Genomic DNA, 21045 nt, shown 5'->3' with positions numbered 1-21045 from the left:
ACAGTTGTAATATTCAGAATTATTTTAAGACAGCATAGTTGACCATAAAAATCAAATAATACTGAAACTGAAATATTTGACATAACTATGCAATATTGTTTGGTTAACAACAAATTACAACAAATCAACAAACTATAGTTCACCCACTGTCATAAATGAACAGACTAAAAAATCTAAATCAAACAATCTGACTGTTAAAGTTCAGAGTCCTCATATATATACATTTCATTGATATATAATTTTATATATTTTCAACCTTAATTCTATCCATATTTAAAATGGCACAGGCATTTTGAAATGCAAAGAAGTACAGAAAACAATCAAATTATAAAAAAAAATCATCACATTTTTAAAACTAATAATGCTCTGTGCCTACATATATCCATATCTAAATTGCATCTTTTAAAAACAATAAACATGAACAAAATATAAAATACTATATATATATATATATATATATATATATATATATATATATATATATATATATATATTCTACAATAAATAAATAACCATTTTTTTTTGTTAAACCCAAATAATATCCATATTTATATTTAAAATGAGAAACATCTGAAGGAAAAAAATATATATGTTTAAATAAATAAATAAATCTATCTATCATGTTTTTTAAACCAAAATAATATCCTTGTTTATATTTAAAATGACATTTGGAGGAAGAAAAAGAAAAGAAAAAATAAATTAATTAAAATAAAAGCAAAATATATAAAAAAAAAAAAAACAAAATTTATTAACCCAAATAAAATCCATATTTATATTTAAAATGACAGATGTTTGAAGGAAAAAAAAACAAAAAAACAAAAACAATAAAATAAAAAATAAAATAAAATAGTATAATCAGTTTCTTAAACCAAAATAATATCCATATTTATATTTAAAATAACAGACATGTGGAGGGAAAAAAGCAAAAAAAAAAACCCAATAAATTAATGAACTGAAATAAATAAATACAATAAAATAAAATAACCAATTTGTTAAACCCAAATAATATCCATATTTAAAAATGACAGACAGTTGGAGAAAAAAAGCTAAAAATAAAATAAAATAAAATAATCAGTTTCTTAAACCAAAGTAATATTCATATTTATCTTTAAAATGACTGACATTTGGAGGAAAAAAAGCAAAAAAATAAAAATAATAATAATAAAATATATATAAAATAAAAATATAAACAATTTGTTAAACCCAAATAATATCCATAAATATTATTTGGGGAAAGCAAAAAATGAAATATAAAATAAAATAAGTAATTTGTTAAACCCAAATAATATCCATATTTATACTTAAAATGACATGCATTTGGAGAAAAACAAAAATATATAATCATTTTGTTAAACCTTAATAATATCCATATTTAAAACGACAGACATTTGGAGGGAAAAAAGGCAAAAATTAAAAAAATAAAATAAAAAAATAAAAACATCAGACAGAGCCCATTTGTTAAACTCTAAAAAGGCTCTTTGGCTACATGTATCCATTCTAATTAAAAATCGAAACAAAACCAGCGTATAACATTCTCCCAGACATCGCTGCTTGCTTCCCTCCCCCTCGCGTTCCCTCATGAATGAAAATGAAAAGTCTCAGTCATTTAGCAGTCTCTCCCGGGTGCTGCAGTGGGCTGCGCGTGTCTGAGTTTGACTGGCGTCTAGACAGAACTGCTGAATGTAATCAACATGCCCTGGTCTCAGAGGGACACCCTCCATTGTGTCTCCTCCAAAACACACTGCCTTTCTGAAGGACTAATATATATCGTGTTGTGCATTCAGTAAGATGTAATATGCCCTAATGCAGCATTCGGTTTTCCACGAAAATCCTGTCCAGTTGCCCATAGCGTGAACAACTCAAACCTCATGCATTCACTAACCTTCAGGGCATGACTCAGACCAGTGATTTGTATTTTTGAATTAAGATAAATGATGTACAATTAATTTCCCACTGCCTGTCTGGTTGGAAACTGCGCAAACGTTTGAAAACCATCCCTGGGGTGAGATGAGACACCCACACATGCAGTGCTCCCTCTCATCAGCTCAGTGCACTGCTGCAAGTTATTTTGGATTAGACACAAAGAAGACCTTTCCAGAAGTAAACACACACACACACACCACTCAAGAGACTTTTAGGCCCTGCTGTTTTCTTCTTTTCTAAGATAAAAGCTCAGCGCATAAGATATACCAAACAAGGCTTAGAGATGACACAGCAGGTGAAAATTTCATCTATTCAGTATTAGAAATTGATGTTTCACCGCTCAGAAAAACATGTCAGGGAACTGTGATGTTTATGACATATATATAAATACTTACACACCAGTGGTTCAACCTTTATTTTATAAAGCTACGAGAACATTTTTGTGTGCAAAGTATACAAAAATATCTTAATTTGTGCTCTAAAGATGAACGAAGGTCTTACGGGTTTGGAACGACATGAAGGTGAGTAATTAATGACAGAATTTTCATTTTTGGGTGAACTATCCCTTTAAACACTTTAAAAGGAACATTTAAAAAGTCTAAATAAAGTTCAACTACTGTCATAAATACATACAGTTCAAAAATACCCTAAATCATTAAACAAAACAGAATTATAAAAATATTGTGACATTTTGATTACATCTTTTTCAGTCTGCTGCTAATTTACAAAAATATTTTGATCATTCTGGTTTCCTGTTTTCGTACCACACTGCATTTGCGTTATTTTGTTTACATCCATTTTCTTCCGATTTCTCTGCTTCTTGTAGTTAACTGCTCATCATGCTGTTTCCTATTTTCCTATTATTTCCTTATCATGCTCTGTAAAGCAACGTTTGGCTTTAGAAAGCTTCCGTATAAATAAAACACGATTATTATTTTTATGGAGACAGGAAATTGCTGGCAACCTGTGTGTTCCATATGAACCATGTGAACTTTTAGGTCTCGCTTCTAACATATATTTTTTGTTTATTATCATCCAGGGCTCATCTAAATATTTTTAAAAAAAGTTTACGGAAGGTTGTCAAAGTGTTTAAAGAGAAAATGAAAATTCTGTCATTAATTGTTGACAGAATTGTTGACAGAATTCTGTCATTAGTTGTCATTAAATTAAAATAATTTACTCTCCTTATGTTGTTGCAAATCTGTACGAGTTTCTGCTTTAAAAACACTGGACAAAAACTGAATGGACAAAAACGTCATACAAGTTTGGAACGACATGAGGGTGGGCAAATAATGAAATTTGTCATCTTTGGATGTACCATGCCTTTACAGGTGCTTTAAAGGGGTCATGAACTGAGAAACCAAAATTCCCTTGGTATTCTGACATATAAGAAGTCATTGTACTATAAAAACATCCTGAGTTTCAGAACTCAAAACTTTCTCATTAGTATTAAAACAGCTTATATTGCAGCCAGTCTCCCAAAACAAAAGGTTATTGAATGTGCCACTCTATGATGTAATAGTGTGGAATTCTTGGAATTTTGACATTCCCTTGGTATTTGTTTCTACATCTTCTTGTCGTTCATGTCGTTCCAAACCCATAAGACGTTCGTTTAAAACTTTAAAACACAACTTAAGATATTTTTAATGAAATCTGAGAGCTTTCCAACCCTGCATAGACAGCAAAGCACAGAAACATAGCAAGGACATTGTTAAAATAGTCAGTGTGACATCAGTGGTTCAACCGTGATTTTACGTGACTTTTCTCCCCCGCGTCACCCTAGATGCCATTATGGAAAGTACCACGATGCACGCTGTGGTTAGTGTGACAGAGAGAGTGAGACAGGGTCTTACCGGCTGCAGAGAGAGATCCTGACTCTGTGCCTGACTAGCCCGGCTCAGGAACGACCACGTGGTGAGTTTGTAGTGGTTGAGCAGGCACACGACCACCACGACCATCACAGTCATCACGACGATTATGATCACGATCTGCACAAACTCCAGTTCAGCTGCAACACAAGACGACATGAAGAGTTTAGAACATAGATAAAAAGTTGAACCTCATTTTGACCAAAAGATGGCAGCAGAGTCAAATCAACATCAAAGATGACTACAGTTTCCAAACTTGGTGATATCATCTGGCCAAAAAAAAAAAAAAAAAAAAAAAAAAAAAGGTGAGAGCCATTTTGGTTTGACATGGACAACAGAAAGAAAATAGATCACTGGATTAAAGCAAGATGGCTAGTATAGACTTTCTGTGAGATGTATTAGCTCCAGAAATTAGATAAAGCCTGTTTATTCCTGTTCATAATTTTAAACAATTAAGATCCGCACACAGTTAGGCTTATACCTCTTCAAAAAAAATCTTTATTATATGCTGCATCGGAGGTCATAGAAATCCGTGGAAAAAGTGCAATAAATGTGCAAAGGTGCAAAACGTTTGAGACAAAGCTCTTGGATTGGCGCACACCTGCCTCTGCTCCTCTTCTATAAGTTTGTAGCGTAATTTTAAACTGCACATGCTATGAGAATTAAATTTTTTTTGCAAAATAAATAAAATAAATGCATACTATTATATATTTCAAAGCCAGCAACCAGTTAAAGGGATAGCACACCCAAAAATGAATATTACAAATTACAAACCCGTAAGACCTTCGTTCATCTTCGGAACACAAATTAAGAAATTTTGAATAAAATCCGAGAGCTTTCTGACCCAGCATAGCCAGCAACGCATCTAAATGGTACTCTTGTGAACAGGTGTCAAAGACTGACACAGAAGAGAAGTTGTTGAATAAAGTTATTTTTTGTTTTCTGTGCGCACAAAGTATTCTCTTAGCTTCATAACGTTACAGTTGAACCACTGATGTCACATGGACAATTTACCAAAGTACTTACTACCTTTCAAGGCTTTGAATATGGTAGTTGCGTCTCCGTCTATGCAGGGTCAGAAAACTCTCAGATTTCATTAAATATATCTTAATTTGTGTTCTGAAGATGAACTAAGGTCTTACGGGGTTGGAATGACACAAGAGTGAGGAATTAATGACAGAACTGTCATTTTTGGATAAACTATCTCTTTAAGTTTTGCTGTAGACTGTTTCTCCTTGTTCTTTAAGGAATTTCTCACCCCAAAATGAATATTTTGCTATTATTTAAAATCACCCTTATGTAATTCCAATGTTATTTTTTATTCCATGGAACACAAAATAATTCTGTCAAAGTTATGTGGCTCTATATAATATTTTTATACCATATTTGCACCATATTTGATTTGAGCTTTAATAACGGCTTATTTATAAATCTATTATAAAGTTTCAGAAGACTTGGAATATAGTGCAGAAGTCATATGAAATATGACTTGTTGCTTTAATAGTGTTTTGAGATCTTGAAAGCTCTGGTCTATGAACTGCCGCATGAAAAAAACTGATTAAAGTGAAGTAAATGAAAATAATTTACAAATCTGTACGGGTTTCTGCTTCAAAAACACTGGACCCCACTGACTGAAGGGACAAAAAAGTCATACAGGTTTGGAACGACATGAGGGTAATATGTAAATAATGAAAATTTTCATTTTTGGATGTGCCATGCTTTTACAGATACTTTAAAGGGGTCATGAACCGAGAAACAAAAATTCCCTTGGTATTTTGACATATAAGTAGTCATTGTACACTATAAAAACATCCTCTGAGTTTCAGAACTCAAAACTTTCTCGTTAGTATTAAAACAGCTTATATTGCAGCCAGTCTGCCAAAACAAAAGGTTATTGAATGTGCCACTCTATGATGTAATAGTGTGGCTAAACATCGCCACCACAGAAGATCAACGCCTGTTTCTACATCATTGCCTGTTTAGCCCCGCTCACTAATTCACCAATTACGACGTTGTGTCTTTGCGTCGCCTTATGATCCCAACATTTAAAAAAAAGAGTGAACTTTATTTTTAATGCAATTCCAGAGTGCCTCAGTGAGAACTTGGTCCTTTGTTCATTTAATTTTACCACAGATTTGTTTACAAACAAGGAACAATTTGACGTGGGATGTTTAGACGATGCTGTGCCGACTATATTGGATCCGACAGTAATGTTGCACCACATAAGTGTGTGTAACTGTTTTTATTATGTAGGCACTACTGCATTGCCTGTTATTATAGATCCTTTGACATGTACTGAGTGTTTATGCGAATTTGACCTAAATCACTGCAGCATCCGTCTATGAGGAAAGACGCTGTTGGCCAATCATAGCAGTGGGCATTTACTTCTGAGTCTACAATCCACCACGCCTATTCAAACAAAGCGTTCTGCAGAGGGGGTTCAAAATAGGACAGAGAATAGCCTATTACTTCTAAATTATGATGTTTTTTGATATAAAAATCTTGATAACATTATAAGGGGACATCAGAGAACAGTACAAAATAATAAAAGGCAGTTCACGACCCCTTTAAAATACTCCTTTCATATTTCATTAAAACAACTAATGGCATACAGGTTTAAGATGACATGAGGGTGAGTAAAAGAACATCTTTCACCTAAGAAATTAATTTTTTTGTGGTTAATGATGAAACCACAGTTTGTTTCATTAACCAGCTTTATTCCAATATCCTGGTCTGTAAGAACCAAAGTGATGAAGGTAAACAGCTTGATGGTTTTTTTCTTAAAATTATTCTGTTTGAACATGAGGAACACCCTGCTGGCCTCACATTTGCTCTCTCAGTCAAGACCAAAACTGTTTCTCAGATGGAAACGCACAGGCTTTTCAGACAACAAAAATGAAACGTCCACCAACTGCGCTGAGGGACTGTTCTGGAACCTGGTACAGTCGAGTAAACCGAACAGAAAGGCTGAAAGTGAGAGTGTCACGAAGAGAGAATGAAAGAGTGAGTTGTTGCCTGCAGTGCAGTACTACGGGATACTGGCACTCACACATCAAAAGAAACAAACACTTCTCTCCTAATTTAGGGCATAAGAGGAGGAAGCAAAAAAGGGAGACAGAGCAGAGGGGAGGGTGAAGAAGAGGAAAAAAACAAAAAGAGAAGAGGACACAGACAGGCAGCCAGGCAAAACAGACAAAGGAAGTGACAATCAGACAGGAGGGCAGATAAGACAGATAGAATGAGACTCAGATCAGAATACCGGTAAGAACAAATAAGACTACAAACATAAACCTATCAGACTGGAACTGAATCAATACAATACGAAATCACTGCAGGCTTCAAACCGTCCATGAACGCTGAGCTGCTCCACCGACTTTAGATCAAAAATACAGGAAACAAAGCAAGTCTTTTTAAATGTACAGTGGGGATTTGAGAGTCCACATTGAAAATCTAATTTAACAAGGAAATGGATAAAAACACTTACAATTCTGCAGTAGCTCTTGTCGTTAATCAAATATCTAAGCATATTTGTGACACTGACCATGTGAACTTGTTTATACAAAAGGTCAGATTTTCTTGCTCTCACAAAAGCACTGGCTCAAATGATAAAATCATACAAAAATTTCAATTATGTTTTCACCATGCAGATGAAATAATTTTAATAAAAAACTATTAAACTAGAAAAAATGCAAAGCAGAAATGTTTTCTCAATTGCATTCAAGACTTCTGGACCTCACTGTGCTTAATTGCTCAGACAAATTTCACAGACTTTCTTTCAGGGTAACTCTTACAAACAACACCCAAGCAACCAAGCTGAACAACTTGGCAACAGATAGCAATGTAAAAACCACTCATAACACCTTGAACGGTAGTTGCGTTGCTGTCTATGCAGGGTCAGAAAGCTCTTGGATTTCAACAAAAATATCTTAATTTGCATCCCGTAGATGAACACAGGTCTTACGGGTTTGGAACAATATGAGGGTGAGTAAATAATAAAACAATTTACAGATAATGTACTCACCCCCTTGTCTTCCAAGATGTTCATGTCTGTCTTTCTTCAGTCGTAAGAAAATGTTGTTTTTTGAGGAAAATATTTGAGGATTTTTCTCCATATGACTGATATGGTGCCCCGAGTTTGAACTTCCAAAATTCAGTTTAAATGCGGCTTCAAACGATCCCAAATGTGGTTGTAAATGATCCCAGCCGAGGAAGATGTGTCCTATCTAGCGAAACGATTGGTTATTTTCAGAAAAATAATACAATTTATATACTTTTTGATTTTAAATGCTCATCTTGTCTTACTCTGCCTGAACTGTTTTTTTCGGTTCATTTTCGAGTTTTTCGACATACCCTAACTGTCTTAACAGCGAGTCAGAAAACACAGAGTTCAGGGAGAGCAAGACAAGACGAGGGTTTGAGATTAAAAAGTATTTAAATTGTATTTTTTAAAAGAAATTAACCGATTGTTTAGCTAGATAAGACCCTTCTTCCTCGGCTGGGATCATTTACAACCGCATTTGGGATCGTTTGAAGCTGCATTTAAACTGAATTTTTTTGGAAGTTCAAACTCTGGGCACCATTTCAGTCCATTATATGGAGAAAAATCCTGAAATGTTTTCCTCAAAAAACAATTTCTTTATGACTGAAGAAAGAAAGACATGAACATCTTGGATGACAGGGGGGTGAGTACATTATCTGTAGTACATTATTGTTGTTCTGGAAGCGGACTTCTCCTTTAATGACAGAAGTTTCATTTTTGGGTGAACTATCTATTTAAGCTAAAAGCTTTTGGAACATGATAGTTGGTTTCTAGCTGGTCTAAGCTGTCAGTAGATACTTTTGGACCAGCAACACGCCAGCTTCTGGTGATTAAGCTGGTTTTTGGAACACCGTAGCTTGTTAACTAACTAATGACCCACTTAGATCAGCTAATGACCAGCTCAGACCACCATGCCACCTTGTAGGTTTTGTTTATTTCGATTAGTTTTCATAGTGTTCACATCCAGAGCACATGACTTTCTGTAACACCCACATCTAGGCAAGACACTTCAGAGATCGAAATCCAGTTTAAATCAGTACATTAAAACACTCAACGTTTGAAAACGTTTCCCGTCTGCACAGTGCTTTAGTGACAGTGTTCTTTGATTGTTACTATGTCCTGTCCAATTCTCCCACTGACACACTCTCTGTCCTATTTAACACTGACCTCTTATGCCAATCACAGAGAGACAGAAAGAGAGCGTGAACAAATGAGCGGAGGGTCTGGGTATCACAGACTGCAGATTAGCCATACACAGACTGAGTTTCTCTCTGCAGACCACAGAGAGAGGATCAAAATCCATCAGGCCGTTCTGTCACCAGGCAGAGCAGACAGAAAGCGCTAGACCAGACGAGAGCGAGAGAGAGAGAGAGAGTGTGTGTGGGTGATGAGGAGGAGGAGGGGGGGGGTTGAGAGAGACGGAGAGCGAAGGTGTGTGTGTGTGTGAGTGAGAGGCAGAGAATAGAGATTTGTAGATGGAACGAAGCAAAGTGTTTCTTGAAGGTGACATATTCAGTAGAGTAGATGGAGGTCACATCCGTAGGTGTCATTACTTCCTGCCACAGTCGATTATGTCCCGGCCACTTTATGGAATAGCTTATGACAAGTATATGTCTGATACAGACACAGAGAAATCTGATTGTCAAGCAGAAGTTTTCATATTTATACATGTTATAATCAGTGGTTGTGAATGGTTGAGCTCCACTCTAGTATTTTTCAAGGCTGAATATCTGTTCAGTGAAATCGCAGAACAAAATGCATATAAACGCATCACCAGCAACATACTACTCAATTTAATAGCGGAAGGAATGCAACACTCACAGATAGTACTTGAGAGATGCAACTTCTTGAAAGTAGTAAACTGTACAAATGTCATGCAATACCCTAAAGGATTGTAGCAGGTGTGTGTATGTGTGTGTGTGAGACAGTACTCATGTTCACATGACCCCCCCCTCCTTCTAATCTAACATTCAGAGGTGTGTGTATATGTGTGTTTGTGTGTGTGTGTGAATGACCTCCCGCTGTAGCCAGATCTGTCTAGATGCTTTATGCTACAAACACACTAATCCTAAATAATTAACAGCGTCACACATAACACCAAGTGCCACACACACACACACAGCTCCTCCAGACGGTCTGGGAGATGGGCACCGTGCACCAGACGCTGTATCATGCCAAACTAGTGCCGAATAACAGGAACAGGTGTGCTTACCTGAGGTCAAACCATGCCCGCTGTGTACATTCAACACAGTGCGTTACTACTCAACAACAGACTAAACTCAACTATGCAATAAGGACAAAACAGACCAGAATGGTAACTAGGGATTGGGATTTGCTGGTTGCAGCACACATTTTGAACTATTTTTTATAAGAAATATGACAAGGCGACATGCAAAGACATCCACTTGAATCTGTCTGCAGTGGCAGTGCTCTAAAGGTACAACTTTTCCAAGGTTTTTTCAACGTGCATATTTTACAGTATTGGTGCAAACTGCTTTCCCACAACCAAAAAAACATTTAAAAAGCATTTAGGTATTCAAATCTCAGATGTTTACTAAGGTCCTTCTATTATTGAAACCCACAATATTTAAAATATCAGTAAGATTAAAATATTTAAAATCATCATTTATTGGGTACTTTCAAAACTCTAACCCCTAAATTTTATCTTATGAAAATATTGAAATAACTTTTGTAATTTTGTAATTTTAGTTTTTAAAAGCATCTTTTTGATTCTTTTAAACGTTTTTTTTTATATAAATACATACATATACATATACGTATACGTATATATATATATATATATATATATATATATATATATATATATATATATATATATATATATATATATATATATATATATATATACACATACATATATATACACATACATATATATATATATATATATATATATATATTTATTTTTTTTTAATATAAATGTGTGTGTGTGTGTGTGTGTGTATATATATATATATATATATATATATATATACATATATATATATATATATATATATATATATATATATATATATATATATACACACACACACACACACACATTTATATTAAATTTTTATTCAATATTTTCTTTGTAAATTAAGAAACTTTATGTGAACAAAGTGTCCCGCATTTTCATGTCACTACCGAAACGTCATCATTGTTTCGGTAGTGACAAAAGAGAACACACAATTCTCACATTTGGGTGAAATAAACAAAGTTTTAGTACAGTTATGCTTTTTTTGTATTTTAATACGTTTTAGTAGTGTTTTAGTTAGTTAAAATTCAGTAATTTGACGTGGTTGCTATCGAATGTGTGTAGTCACTACCGAAACATGGGATGTTTTGTCAGAAATTAAGTATAGTGAATTATCAACTAAGATGTTATGACAGTTTTTGGTTCAAACTAATGAATCCTTAACTTTGAAATAAGTATGATTAACTTTTTTCTTTTACAAAGAAAAATTGGATTCAAAATACAACAAATCACATAAATTACATTTGAAATATCTTTTAGAAATAAAAATATAAGACATTTTTTCCAAGATGTTTCCAACTCTGACTTTTGACCAATACTGTAAAATGGCCCATACAAATAATATTGTATTAAAAGGATACCTCAGCCAAAAATAAAAACTACCCCATGATTTACTCACCCTCAAGCCATCCTACATGTAGGTGTACATGCCCTTCTTCTTTTAGACAAATACAATTGGAGTTATAACAAAAAATGTCCTGGCTCTTGCAAGCTTTATAATGGCAGCAGTGAATGGTGGTTGAGATTTTGAAGCTCAAAAAGTACATCCACATCCAAATTATAAAATATATTCAACTAGAAAGCAGTTACTTTAAATTGTAATTATATTTTACAGTATTACAGCATTTTTCACAGTATTTATTACTATTTACAAATAAATTCAACCTGTGGGGAAAAAAAAAAAAAAAAAAAAAAAAACACTTTTGCATGGCAGTGCATATAACAAATCTGCCAGTTGTGTGCTTGTTATATAATCATCGAGACCTATTGGTAACAGAGCCAGGACTGATTATCTGCAGGCTAGACAGCTTATTTTACAACAGGAAATACATCATTACACAAGACAAACCAAAACCTAAGGCTAAATCTCCACTGCTGAGGACGTTTGAAGAGATGGATTAAATTGACAAGTAGAGTGATTTTGTTTGTCAGCGTGTCTATCGCGGTCAGGACACTCCTACATAACATGCAAGTGTTTTGACAGGCAATTGAGAGCGTCAGCAGCGAGACGGCAATGAGCGTTTTGACTGTTTACTACTTGCCAGAGATCCATGCATCTTTCATACGAAGAACTCTTCGCCTAGGATCTGATTTAACGTGGCGTTTCATATACGCCACGTTTTGCTTTACGGATGCGCACACCTTTTGGCGCTCCAGTGGAAAATTTCCAAAAAGGTCTGACAAACCTGTCTGAGGGCGTTTGTGAAGGAGCGATCACACAGGTTGTCTGTGTGCTGAAATGAAAGGCCAGAGGCATGCAGGGACAGTGAGAGAACAACACAAAACAAGCTGGCAGACTGGCACCCTGCTGGGCACCAGGAGAGTGGGCATCCAGCCCAGCCATGCAGAGGAACCATCAAACAAACAGCACAGACAATCTGAACCGGGTGCCACTGCCACGTTCGCCAACGCAGCCCGGTCTCCGCAGCTATGCCACACGGGAGCTTTCACCATCAATAACAAGATTATTTAAAAAGAACGCAGACGTGGGGGGGGAGGGATGACTTTGCGGTGAAAAAGCACATATTTCGTCTTTGGAAACATTTTGAGTCTGTTCTTGTGACAATGTATAATTACAGATTCAGCTATTATAATCATAGTTTGCACGAGCCAAATATAACCAGAGCTTATTCTGGACTCCACGGTTAAGGATGGACGTGACCAAAAGAGGTGTGGAGACCCAAACACGCATGTCGTGGTCTAAACATCAGATCACCAAACCCACAAACTCTAACAACCATGACCAGGATTATAAAAACCTTGCCAGACACGTTTTTTTCCCGTCTTTATTTCATTTAAAAAGGTGCAAGGAGCGGAACAGTCTGCCTTGGGGCATACTTAGCTATGAAGGGAGTTTCTGAAGATCTGTTGGAAGGGAGGGGAAAAAAGCCTCGCTTTCTAAAACATTCCTTCATGACCGCCAGCTGAACTTGCAGGATGAACTTCGGCGGTGAGAATCACACTACTGCATCTGAGAACATTCAAGTTCGGGTGGGACAGAGTTCACCGGTGACATTTCCAAAGAGCGGGTTCAGCGAGAGGAGAAAGAGAAAGGGAGAGACGGAGAGAGGGATGAAGGAAGGAAGAAAGTCGGGTCTTTATTCCTCAAAGCCGTGTTGTTGTTGTTAGCCACACCCTCCGCCTTATTAAAACTTCGTCCTTCATGGGTGGTCCCGTTTAACGCTAAGAAGAACAAAGTATGGATTTCTAACGAAGCACAGATCGTTTTGTGGTTTACTCGGGCTGTCGTGGCTAATGAGTCACTCCCTGAGGCTGGATCCTGCACCAGCTGCACTGCTGCTTTTAAAAGCTTCAAGCAGAACAGGCTGTTGATATGCAGTAAGTTACAGGTTTGGGTCTTGCTTGGAGAAAGATCTCTTACAAAGACATGTGCGGACAAAAGAATCTTTTCTACTGTAAGCACTACTGTAAATAAATGCTGTTCTTTTCAACGTTCCATTCATGAAAGAGTCTTAAAGAAACTCAGTTTTCACAAAACTGTTTTTCACATTGATAATAATAAGAAATGTTTTTTTTTTAAAGGAGAAGTTCACTTTCAGAACATAAATCTACAGATAACTTACTCACCCACTTGTCATCCAAGATGTTCATGTCTTTCTATTTTCAGTCGTAAAGAAATTAGGTTTTATGAAGAAAACATTTCAGGATTTGGTGAACGTGCAAAGAAGATCAAACGCCTTTTACAAAAAAGGTAAAACAGTGATGTAGGATGATTTCGAAGTTGGAGAAAAAAGATTTGTCCTGAACCGGAATACACAAAGTTCACACAGAGCTAGACTAGATGGGGGGTTTGAGGTTAAAAAGTATATAAATTGTAATTTGTTTAGAAAATAACGGATCGTTTTGCTAGATAAGACCCTTCTTTCTTGGCTGGATCGTTTAGAGCCCTTTGAAGCTGAATTTAAACTTCATTTTGGAAGTTCAAACTCGGGGGCACCATAGAAGTCCACTATATGGAGAGAAATCCTGAAACGTTTTCCTCAAAAAAACTTTCTTTAAGACTGAAGAAACAAAGACATGAACATCTTCTATGACAAGGGGTGAGTAAATTATCTGTCAATTTTTGTTCTGGAAGTGAACTTCTCCTATAAGCAACCAAATAAGTATATTATAATAATAGAATAGAAATATAAAGTCTGTAATATTTTTTTTACTGTATTTTTAAATCAAATAAATGCAGCCTTGGTGAGCATCAGAGACCTCTTTCAAAACCATTTTAATTAAGGCAATATAAATTAATCATAATGAGGTAAATTAAAATAAATAAATAAATAAATCTCAAAACAGTAGTTTTTGTAAAATGTCCAATTAATGTTAGATAATTGTAGGTATCACAATTTTTATGTTCAGTATGAAATATATGAACTATCATTTTTTTTTTTTCAATTTAAATTAATAGTTGAAAAGAAAGTTAAATTGTTGAGGTGGGACGAAGTTTTAGAAAAGCACTATACAATATATTGTCTGTGAATATTAAATATGAATAAAACTGCTCTGTCACTTTATGATAATTTTACCGTTTCTTTTGAGAAAAAATATTGTCAAGCCATATACAAACAGAAACCAGAGGTCTTCCCAGCCACCCATCAAAATAAAAGTTTGGTTTAACTTGAAGAAACTGTGACAGAAATATATTACTCAATGTAATGATAGTACTACTACTAATAAAATTATTATGAAACATTATTTTTAAGGAATATTCACCAGAAAAATTATTTAACAGATTTTTTTTTTAAATTAGAATTTATATATAAATTAAACAAAATATATTTATATTTATATAAACATATTTCATAGGGTCCTAAAAGTTACATTTTTGTTAAACATGTAATAAACTGCTGTTAAATTATGTACATTTCAATTTTTCATTATTATGATTAATACTTTATTTAACCATTAAAACAGAGTCTAGAAGAATTAAAACAGAAAAAAAAAAAAATCCAGAAAAATTTAAAAAGGAAAAAAAAAAATGGAATTTTGAAAAAAAAAAATAAAAGGGATTTCAGGATGGCAAATTTGATCTAAAACAACTGCCCACAACTAAGTATCAGTTTGGAAAGTATTCAGTACTGACCACAGTACTAATATAGGCCAATAATCAATAGAGGTAGTAGACACAATATTAAAGGTCAGATTACAGATTGGTCAAACTGATTATCAGCTAAATTTCAAAATTTGAGTTAAACTGAGCTCAGGCTACTCTTGTTAGAGCAGGGCAGTGTGCGTGGGCATCAGGATCATCCTGGGTAATGCCAAAAGCACTCAGACTGGCATGACGACACTGGCCTTTATCAATAATTCATAGTGGCACCTCGGGGCTGCTTAACCCGGCCCAGCTTTCAGTATGCTGAGCTCAATGTGGAGCCATGACTGCAAGAGAGGCTGCTTTTCCAACAGACAATCTGTTTGGCTCAGTATCTGAGGGCCAACAATATAATTCTTTCCCATAAGAGCTCACCTTTTGGGATGTTTTAAGGTGCATGTGGATGCACTACAAAATTCAAAAGATAATTCAAAACCATACATTCATGTTTAGCAGAAGCATATGTGAAGAGTCTCTGTGAGAGAGGCAGGAAAAACTACTGAAAGGCCTTTTCTACCTACTGTGCGGGAATTCCCCAGGACTAAATTCATAATTTATGATCCAGACAGAATATGAACTTTTCACTCCAAGAACAGAGAAAGAGACTGTGTTTACAGAAAGGCCAGCCAAAGCAGCAAACGGCACAAAAAATGCAAAAACCAGAACACAACACCGACATCAGATCTAGACAGACAGTAAAGCTTCAGACAGACGGACGAGCAGAAATACTAAAAATATTACACAATGCATCAGCCAAATCTTAATGCAATATCAAATTCTACATCCAAACATGCTTTTGTTGCCAAGACATTCCAGTCAAAGGAGGTTTTACTGATAAACAAGTATAACTTACTATGGTAAACACAGTTATTGGCCAAAACACCACCCTTCTAACACTGTTCAAAAGATGTTTTAAAAGAAGTCTCTTATGCTCAGCAAGACTGCATTAAAAAAAAAATAAAGTTAAATTATTTTAATACATTTTAAAATGTAATTTATTTCTGTGATGGGAGTTTTTAGTGTCACATGACCTTCAGAAATCATTCTAATATGCTGATTTGCAATATTTCTTGTCATTATCAATGTTAAAACCAGCTGTGCTGCTTAATATTTTTGTGAAAGCATGACACATTTGTTTCAGGATTCTTTGATGCATGGACAAGGACTGCTTTTATTTGAAATCTAAATGTTTTTTATCATTACGAAAGCCTTTACTGACAATTTTGATCTATTTAATGCATCCTTGCTAAATAAAACAAATAAAATGATGAATTAAAACAAAAAACTGACCCTGAACTTTTGAACAAGTGTAGTTCAATTTATACAGAAACAACAACTTTATGTAATGATATTAGGCAAAAACTATAGTTAATATGATCAACAACTATAGAACTATTAAACAAATGTTTAACAAGGCAACAAAGTGTAACCACTAAATAAGGTTCAACAATTCTCTTACAAAGAGTTCAAGATGACAATTTGTATTCGTAATACTAGTTACTGTCAATAGTTCATATGAAATGACAGTGGGAACACCAGAAAAAAGAAACTCAACTTTTCAATTACCAAGAATTATATATCATAAATACGCTGTCAGTATAAACAAATGTCTCTCTCTCTCCATAAAAGCTTGCACGCAACCCCTAGACGGTCGTCTTGTGGGCGCTTTGTTTATAAAGTCCGGAAGGCAGGAGACATTTGCTCCAGACTCGAGTTAAAACACTGTCTGCTGGGTTTGCGTACCAGACGCATTCAGAGACAGATTGCGGAGACGGCGGAGAGCCGAGATCAGACATTTACGGAAACATAACGCGAGTGAAGCAGCTGATAAGAGCTGACAGCCAGACAAGACTGCAGGCGGAATTAAATAAAACACACAGAGTTTAACTAGACTCTCACATTTACAGACGTCAAAACGCAAAGTCTGACATAATTAGCCACGAAGGAAAAACAGTAAAACACTCACAAATCTCCATTCCCTGGAGTTGGGATCCGCATGTGACGTTAGAGCCATCCGGTGCGGTGAGGTTTCGCATGGAGTACGCGGGAGACTTTAACCGGTGCACGAGCCAGCCGGTGTGCGCACGTCCAACAGCTCGCGCTGAGACTGAAAGCCCTCGGCAACAGCCTTGACATGCTGTTTTTTTCACTACATGCTCTCGGGTAACCGCTTCACTTCACTCTGACTTACTAAACTGAACTCGTCCGCTCTCTATCTCTTTTTCTGACCCCTCCGGTTGAACACAAAAATCTGAGTGTTTGTGAGATCAAGCCGACGGAGCTTCTCTCCACCCCCTCCTGCACACCCCCACACTTTTTTTTTTTTTCCCTTCACTGCAAGAGTCTACTTGCACGCACGGCTGGTCTGACGGTGACCGGCTGAGGGGGGGTGGTCGAGCGCAGTGCTCGGGTGTCTAGTGTTACACCTCCCCATTAATGCCAGACACAAGCAGTCAAGGCAAGCATTGTAGGGGGCTGACCTTGGGGTGACCCCGCTGTCTGGCGACACAGAGCACATGTGTCCAGAACTACAGCCCCCCTCCGTCCAACTACAGCCCCTACAGTCTGTCTATAAATAACCTGGCAGCTATATGGGCTTTTATTGTGGGGCAAGGCAATACACCCGAATCCACACTGGGCCAAAGGGGAGGAAGAGGTGCTAAATAGTCTGTAATTTAGAGAAATGTCATAAAGTTGACTTTTCTTACCATTTAAAAAAAGTAATTATATATATATATATATATATATATATATATATATATATATATATATATTTTTTTTTTTTTTTTTTTTATTTATATTTATTTATATATATATATATATTTTTTTTGCACAGAATATAAACATTATCATCATTTCTGGCGGGGTCAGGGATGCTGAAATGAAATTTTAACTTAAAACCTCACCACTAGCTAGCAATTCAGGCCTCAGGGGAATGAAATGACATTTATCTGTCTGAGGTCTAGTCTGGAAGTCGAGTCAATCTCGACACACATATGCAGACAGACACATCCCCCGTTAAAGCAGACATGGGGGAGAGACAGAGTCGGGGGGTTTAGGGGTCAAGTCTGAATTTGAATGGCTGTCTGAGGAGGAAGTCTCTGGGGCAATGAGGTGGATTCTCCCAGCATGCTAATGCTACCGGTGCTGGTTTGGAGGTAAGAGAGACCTGCCACTATGTAACCTAGCAGACCATATTTTTTCTACATTATAAAATATAATGAAGAACATTAAGGTTAAAAATATTAGCGAAAAAAATTATACAAATTTTTATGATGAAATAAAAAAAAAAGTTAAACCAAACAGGTTTTATGTTGCTTTCTGATGAACAGTGCCACCTTGTGTTTCCACTTATTCATCCTATGCTAAAATCTGTCTATACAGCAGGGATCTTCAACATTTTGGGGTATTTTTCAGATGTAGCAGGGACCTGACCCCCTGTTGCATATTGTATAAAATTAAGCACTGCATTTTAAACCTGGTTCATAATAATAATAATGATGTATTTAAATCCCTATTTATAATATTTACCCTGCAAAAAAATCCATTAAAATAGTCATTACTATATAGTCAGTATATAAAATATATATAATATAGTCAAGCAATACATTTTAATTTGACTTAAAGGGGTCATGACATGAAAAATCAAATTTGCCTTGATCTGTTGGCATATAAGAGGTTTTTGTACCATTAAAATATCCTGCAAGTTTCATAGCTCAAAAGCTCCTCCTCATTATAAACAAAGCACTTACTTAATCAAGCTCAAATGATAAATCACGATATCGTGATCAATATTAGGCAAAAGCAGCGATATTCATGTGTGAATCTTGACAGTTGAGAACGGTTCTGTGATCAGTAGTAAATCTCCATCCGAAGGCCAGAGGGCGCTCTCGCGTGGAAACTTCAAATACGCCCCGCAGAAGAGATCCAGGCAGTGTTGCCAAGTCTGTGGTTTTCCCGCAGAATTGGGCTACTTTCATACTATTGCTGCGGGTTGTTTTTTTACATCCGCGGGTTGAAGTGACCCCAGTAACGTAATAGTTAGCCCCTAGAATGCTAATTTTACCAGAGGAACCCCACCAAAAATGTGTATTTTACCCAGCAGAATGTGATTTTTTTTTTTTTACCAAGGGCAACCCTGGATCTAGGAAAATCCCTATCACTGCAGCTGAATAAACAAAAGATTTAACTGCTTTCACTGATTCAACGTGACTAATAAACACACGACTACTACAATATATGATTTATCTGAGTTCTTATTATAATTATAATTTTCATTATAATAAAGTATAATAAAGCAATGCTAATCGACATAGCCTTAATCTCTACTTTGAATACTATGAAATATGTTGCATGCCTTATTCTGTGTAAGAAGCCACATCATCTCACAGAAGGATTTATTTCAAACACTCAACTAACGTTATGAAGTGAGTTTGGAGTAAAAACATGTTATTAAATGTGGCATTTTCACATGCTTTCAGATGGAGTAGCATTTACTACACCGAGCTTTAGTTCGATGATATCGTATGCGATTATGAATGTGGTTTCGTAGCTTGTCAGCGAACTACAGCTCTGTGTAGTAAATGCAGCTCCATCTGAAAGCATACATGTGATGTAAATTTACCACTTAAAACAGAACCGGCTTTACTGACAAGATGTGCATGGCTATTGCATGCGATTTATTGTGCAGCCCTACTCCAAAAATGGCTTGTTTGGTACTAGATCTGACTGCAGCTGCATCACAAACTGTAAGTAAACTATCTCATAAGGCTTTGTCTGGAAATGACCGTTCCATTTTGACCATGTTATCAATACACTCATGTGCAATAGCGAGGAGGCAGGGCATTGATTCGGTTTCCTATGCAATGACGTTAGACAATCATACCGTTGTACTCCAAAAACGGCTTGTTTGGATCTGAGGTGCCAGGGTGACGTCAACAGGGTGCAGTCGTGTGCATAAACACTGCCTCCAGAGCAACACATCGACGAATAGTCTTCTTCTCACCATAGGCCCCGCCCACTGGTGTTCAGAATATGAGTGTCATTTCGTGTCACGTCAAAAGCTGATAGAATTTACAATCACTGCCGGTATCTTGTCTACACTGGATACAGTATACAGATGCGCATACGCTTTCTGACACAGTCTACACACTTGAGTTTGTTGTCAGAAGGACAAATGGAGTGAAAGAACGTTTGGTTTGACCGGTTTGGTTTAAACAGCTCGCTCACGTCTTATATATAAGAAGGATCCCAGCGTAAGGAACAAGTGGATTGTTTATTTTTAATGCCATCCTGGATCATGTCTGAGAAATGTCCGGAGTGTTTCAGTTGGTAAATGATGCACAGTGTAATGGAGAGTTCACTAAGAAACATTTGTTGAAAGTTAAAGCGGTACTAGATCTGACTGCAGCTGCATCACAAACGGTAAGTAAATTATTTCATAATGTTTTGTCTGGAAGTAGGCGTTTTATTTTGATCATGTTGTCAAAACACGCACATGCAATAGCGAGGGGGCGGGGCATCGATAGTGTTTCCTACGCAATGAAATTAGCCAATCATAACAGTGGCCGATAACTGACAAGCCTTAAAAGGACCCGCCCTTTAAAACAGGTTGTTTTAAGCAGAGGGTCAGAATGAGGGTTCAAAATTTTTTCACCTATATATTTTGTTTTTTTTTTTTGTGCAAAAAACTTTATTAACATTATAAGTAAACCGTAAGGAACATATTAAAATAGAAACAAATCAAATGTCATGACTTCTTTAATTCAAATTTGGGATGGGCAATGAAACATTAAATTAAATCTTGGTCAAAGGTAACAATTTTACATTTTTGTTTAAAAACAGTGAAACA

The 21045-nt window shown here is 35.9% G+C and overlaps 1 protein-coding gene across 2 annotated transcripts in view; it reads right to left on the bottom strand.

Moving 5' to 3' along the window:
- ldlrad4b (low density lipoprotein receptor class A domain containing 4b) overlaps nucleotides 1-21045 on the bottom strand; it is a 65392-nt gene that overhangs the window by 5311 nt on the left and 39036 nt on the right. The window contains exons 1-2 of one of the 2 annotated variants that reach the window (XM_051131958.1): nucleotides 17161-17478; nucleotides 3777-3931 (exon numbers count right to left, since the gene is read on the bottom strand). In XM_051131958.1, coding sequence (XP_050987915.1) covers nucleotides 3777-3931; nucleotides 17161-17230 — 225 coding nt within the window. In that variant the 5' untranslated portion in view covers nucleotides 17231-17478. Of the gene's footprint in view, nucleotides 1-3776; nucleotides 3932-17160; nucleotides 17479-21045 lie in introns of those variants that run through there. The other variant, XM_051131957.1, reaches the window with a different exon arrangement.

This window comes from Labeo rohita, chromosome 16 (genome assembly GCF_022985175.1).
Source record: "Labeo rohita strain BAU-BD-2019 chromosome 16, IGBB_LRoh.1.0, whole genome shotgun sequence".
Classification (NCBI taxonomy): domain Eukaryota; kingdom Metazoa; phylum Chordata; class Actinopteri; order Cypriniformes; family Cyprinidae; genus Labeo; species Labeo rohita.
This window is presented reverse-complemented; position numbering and strand designations above follow the sequence as displayed.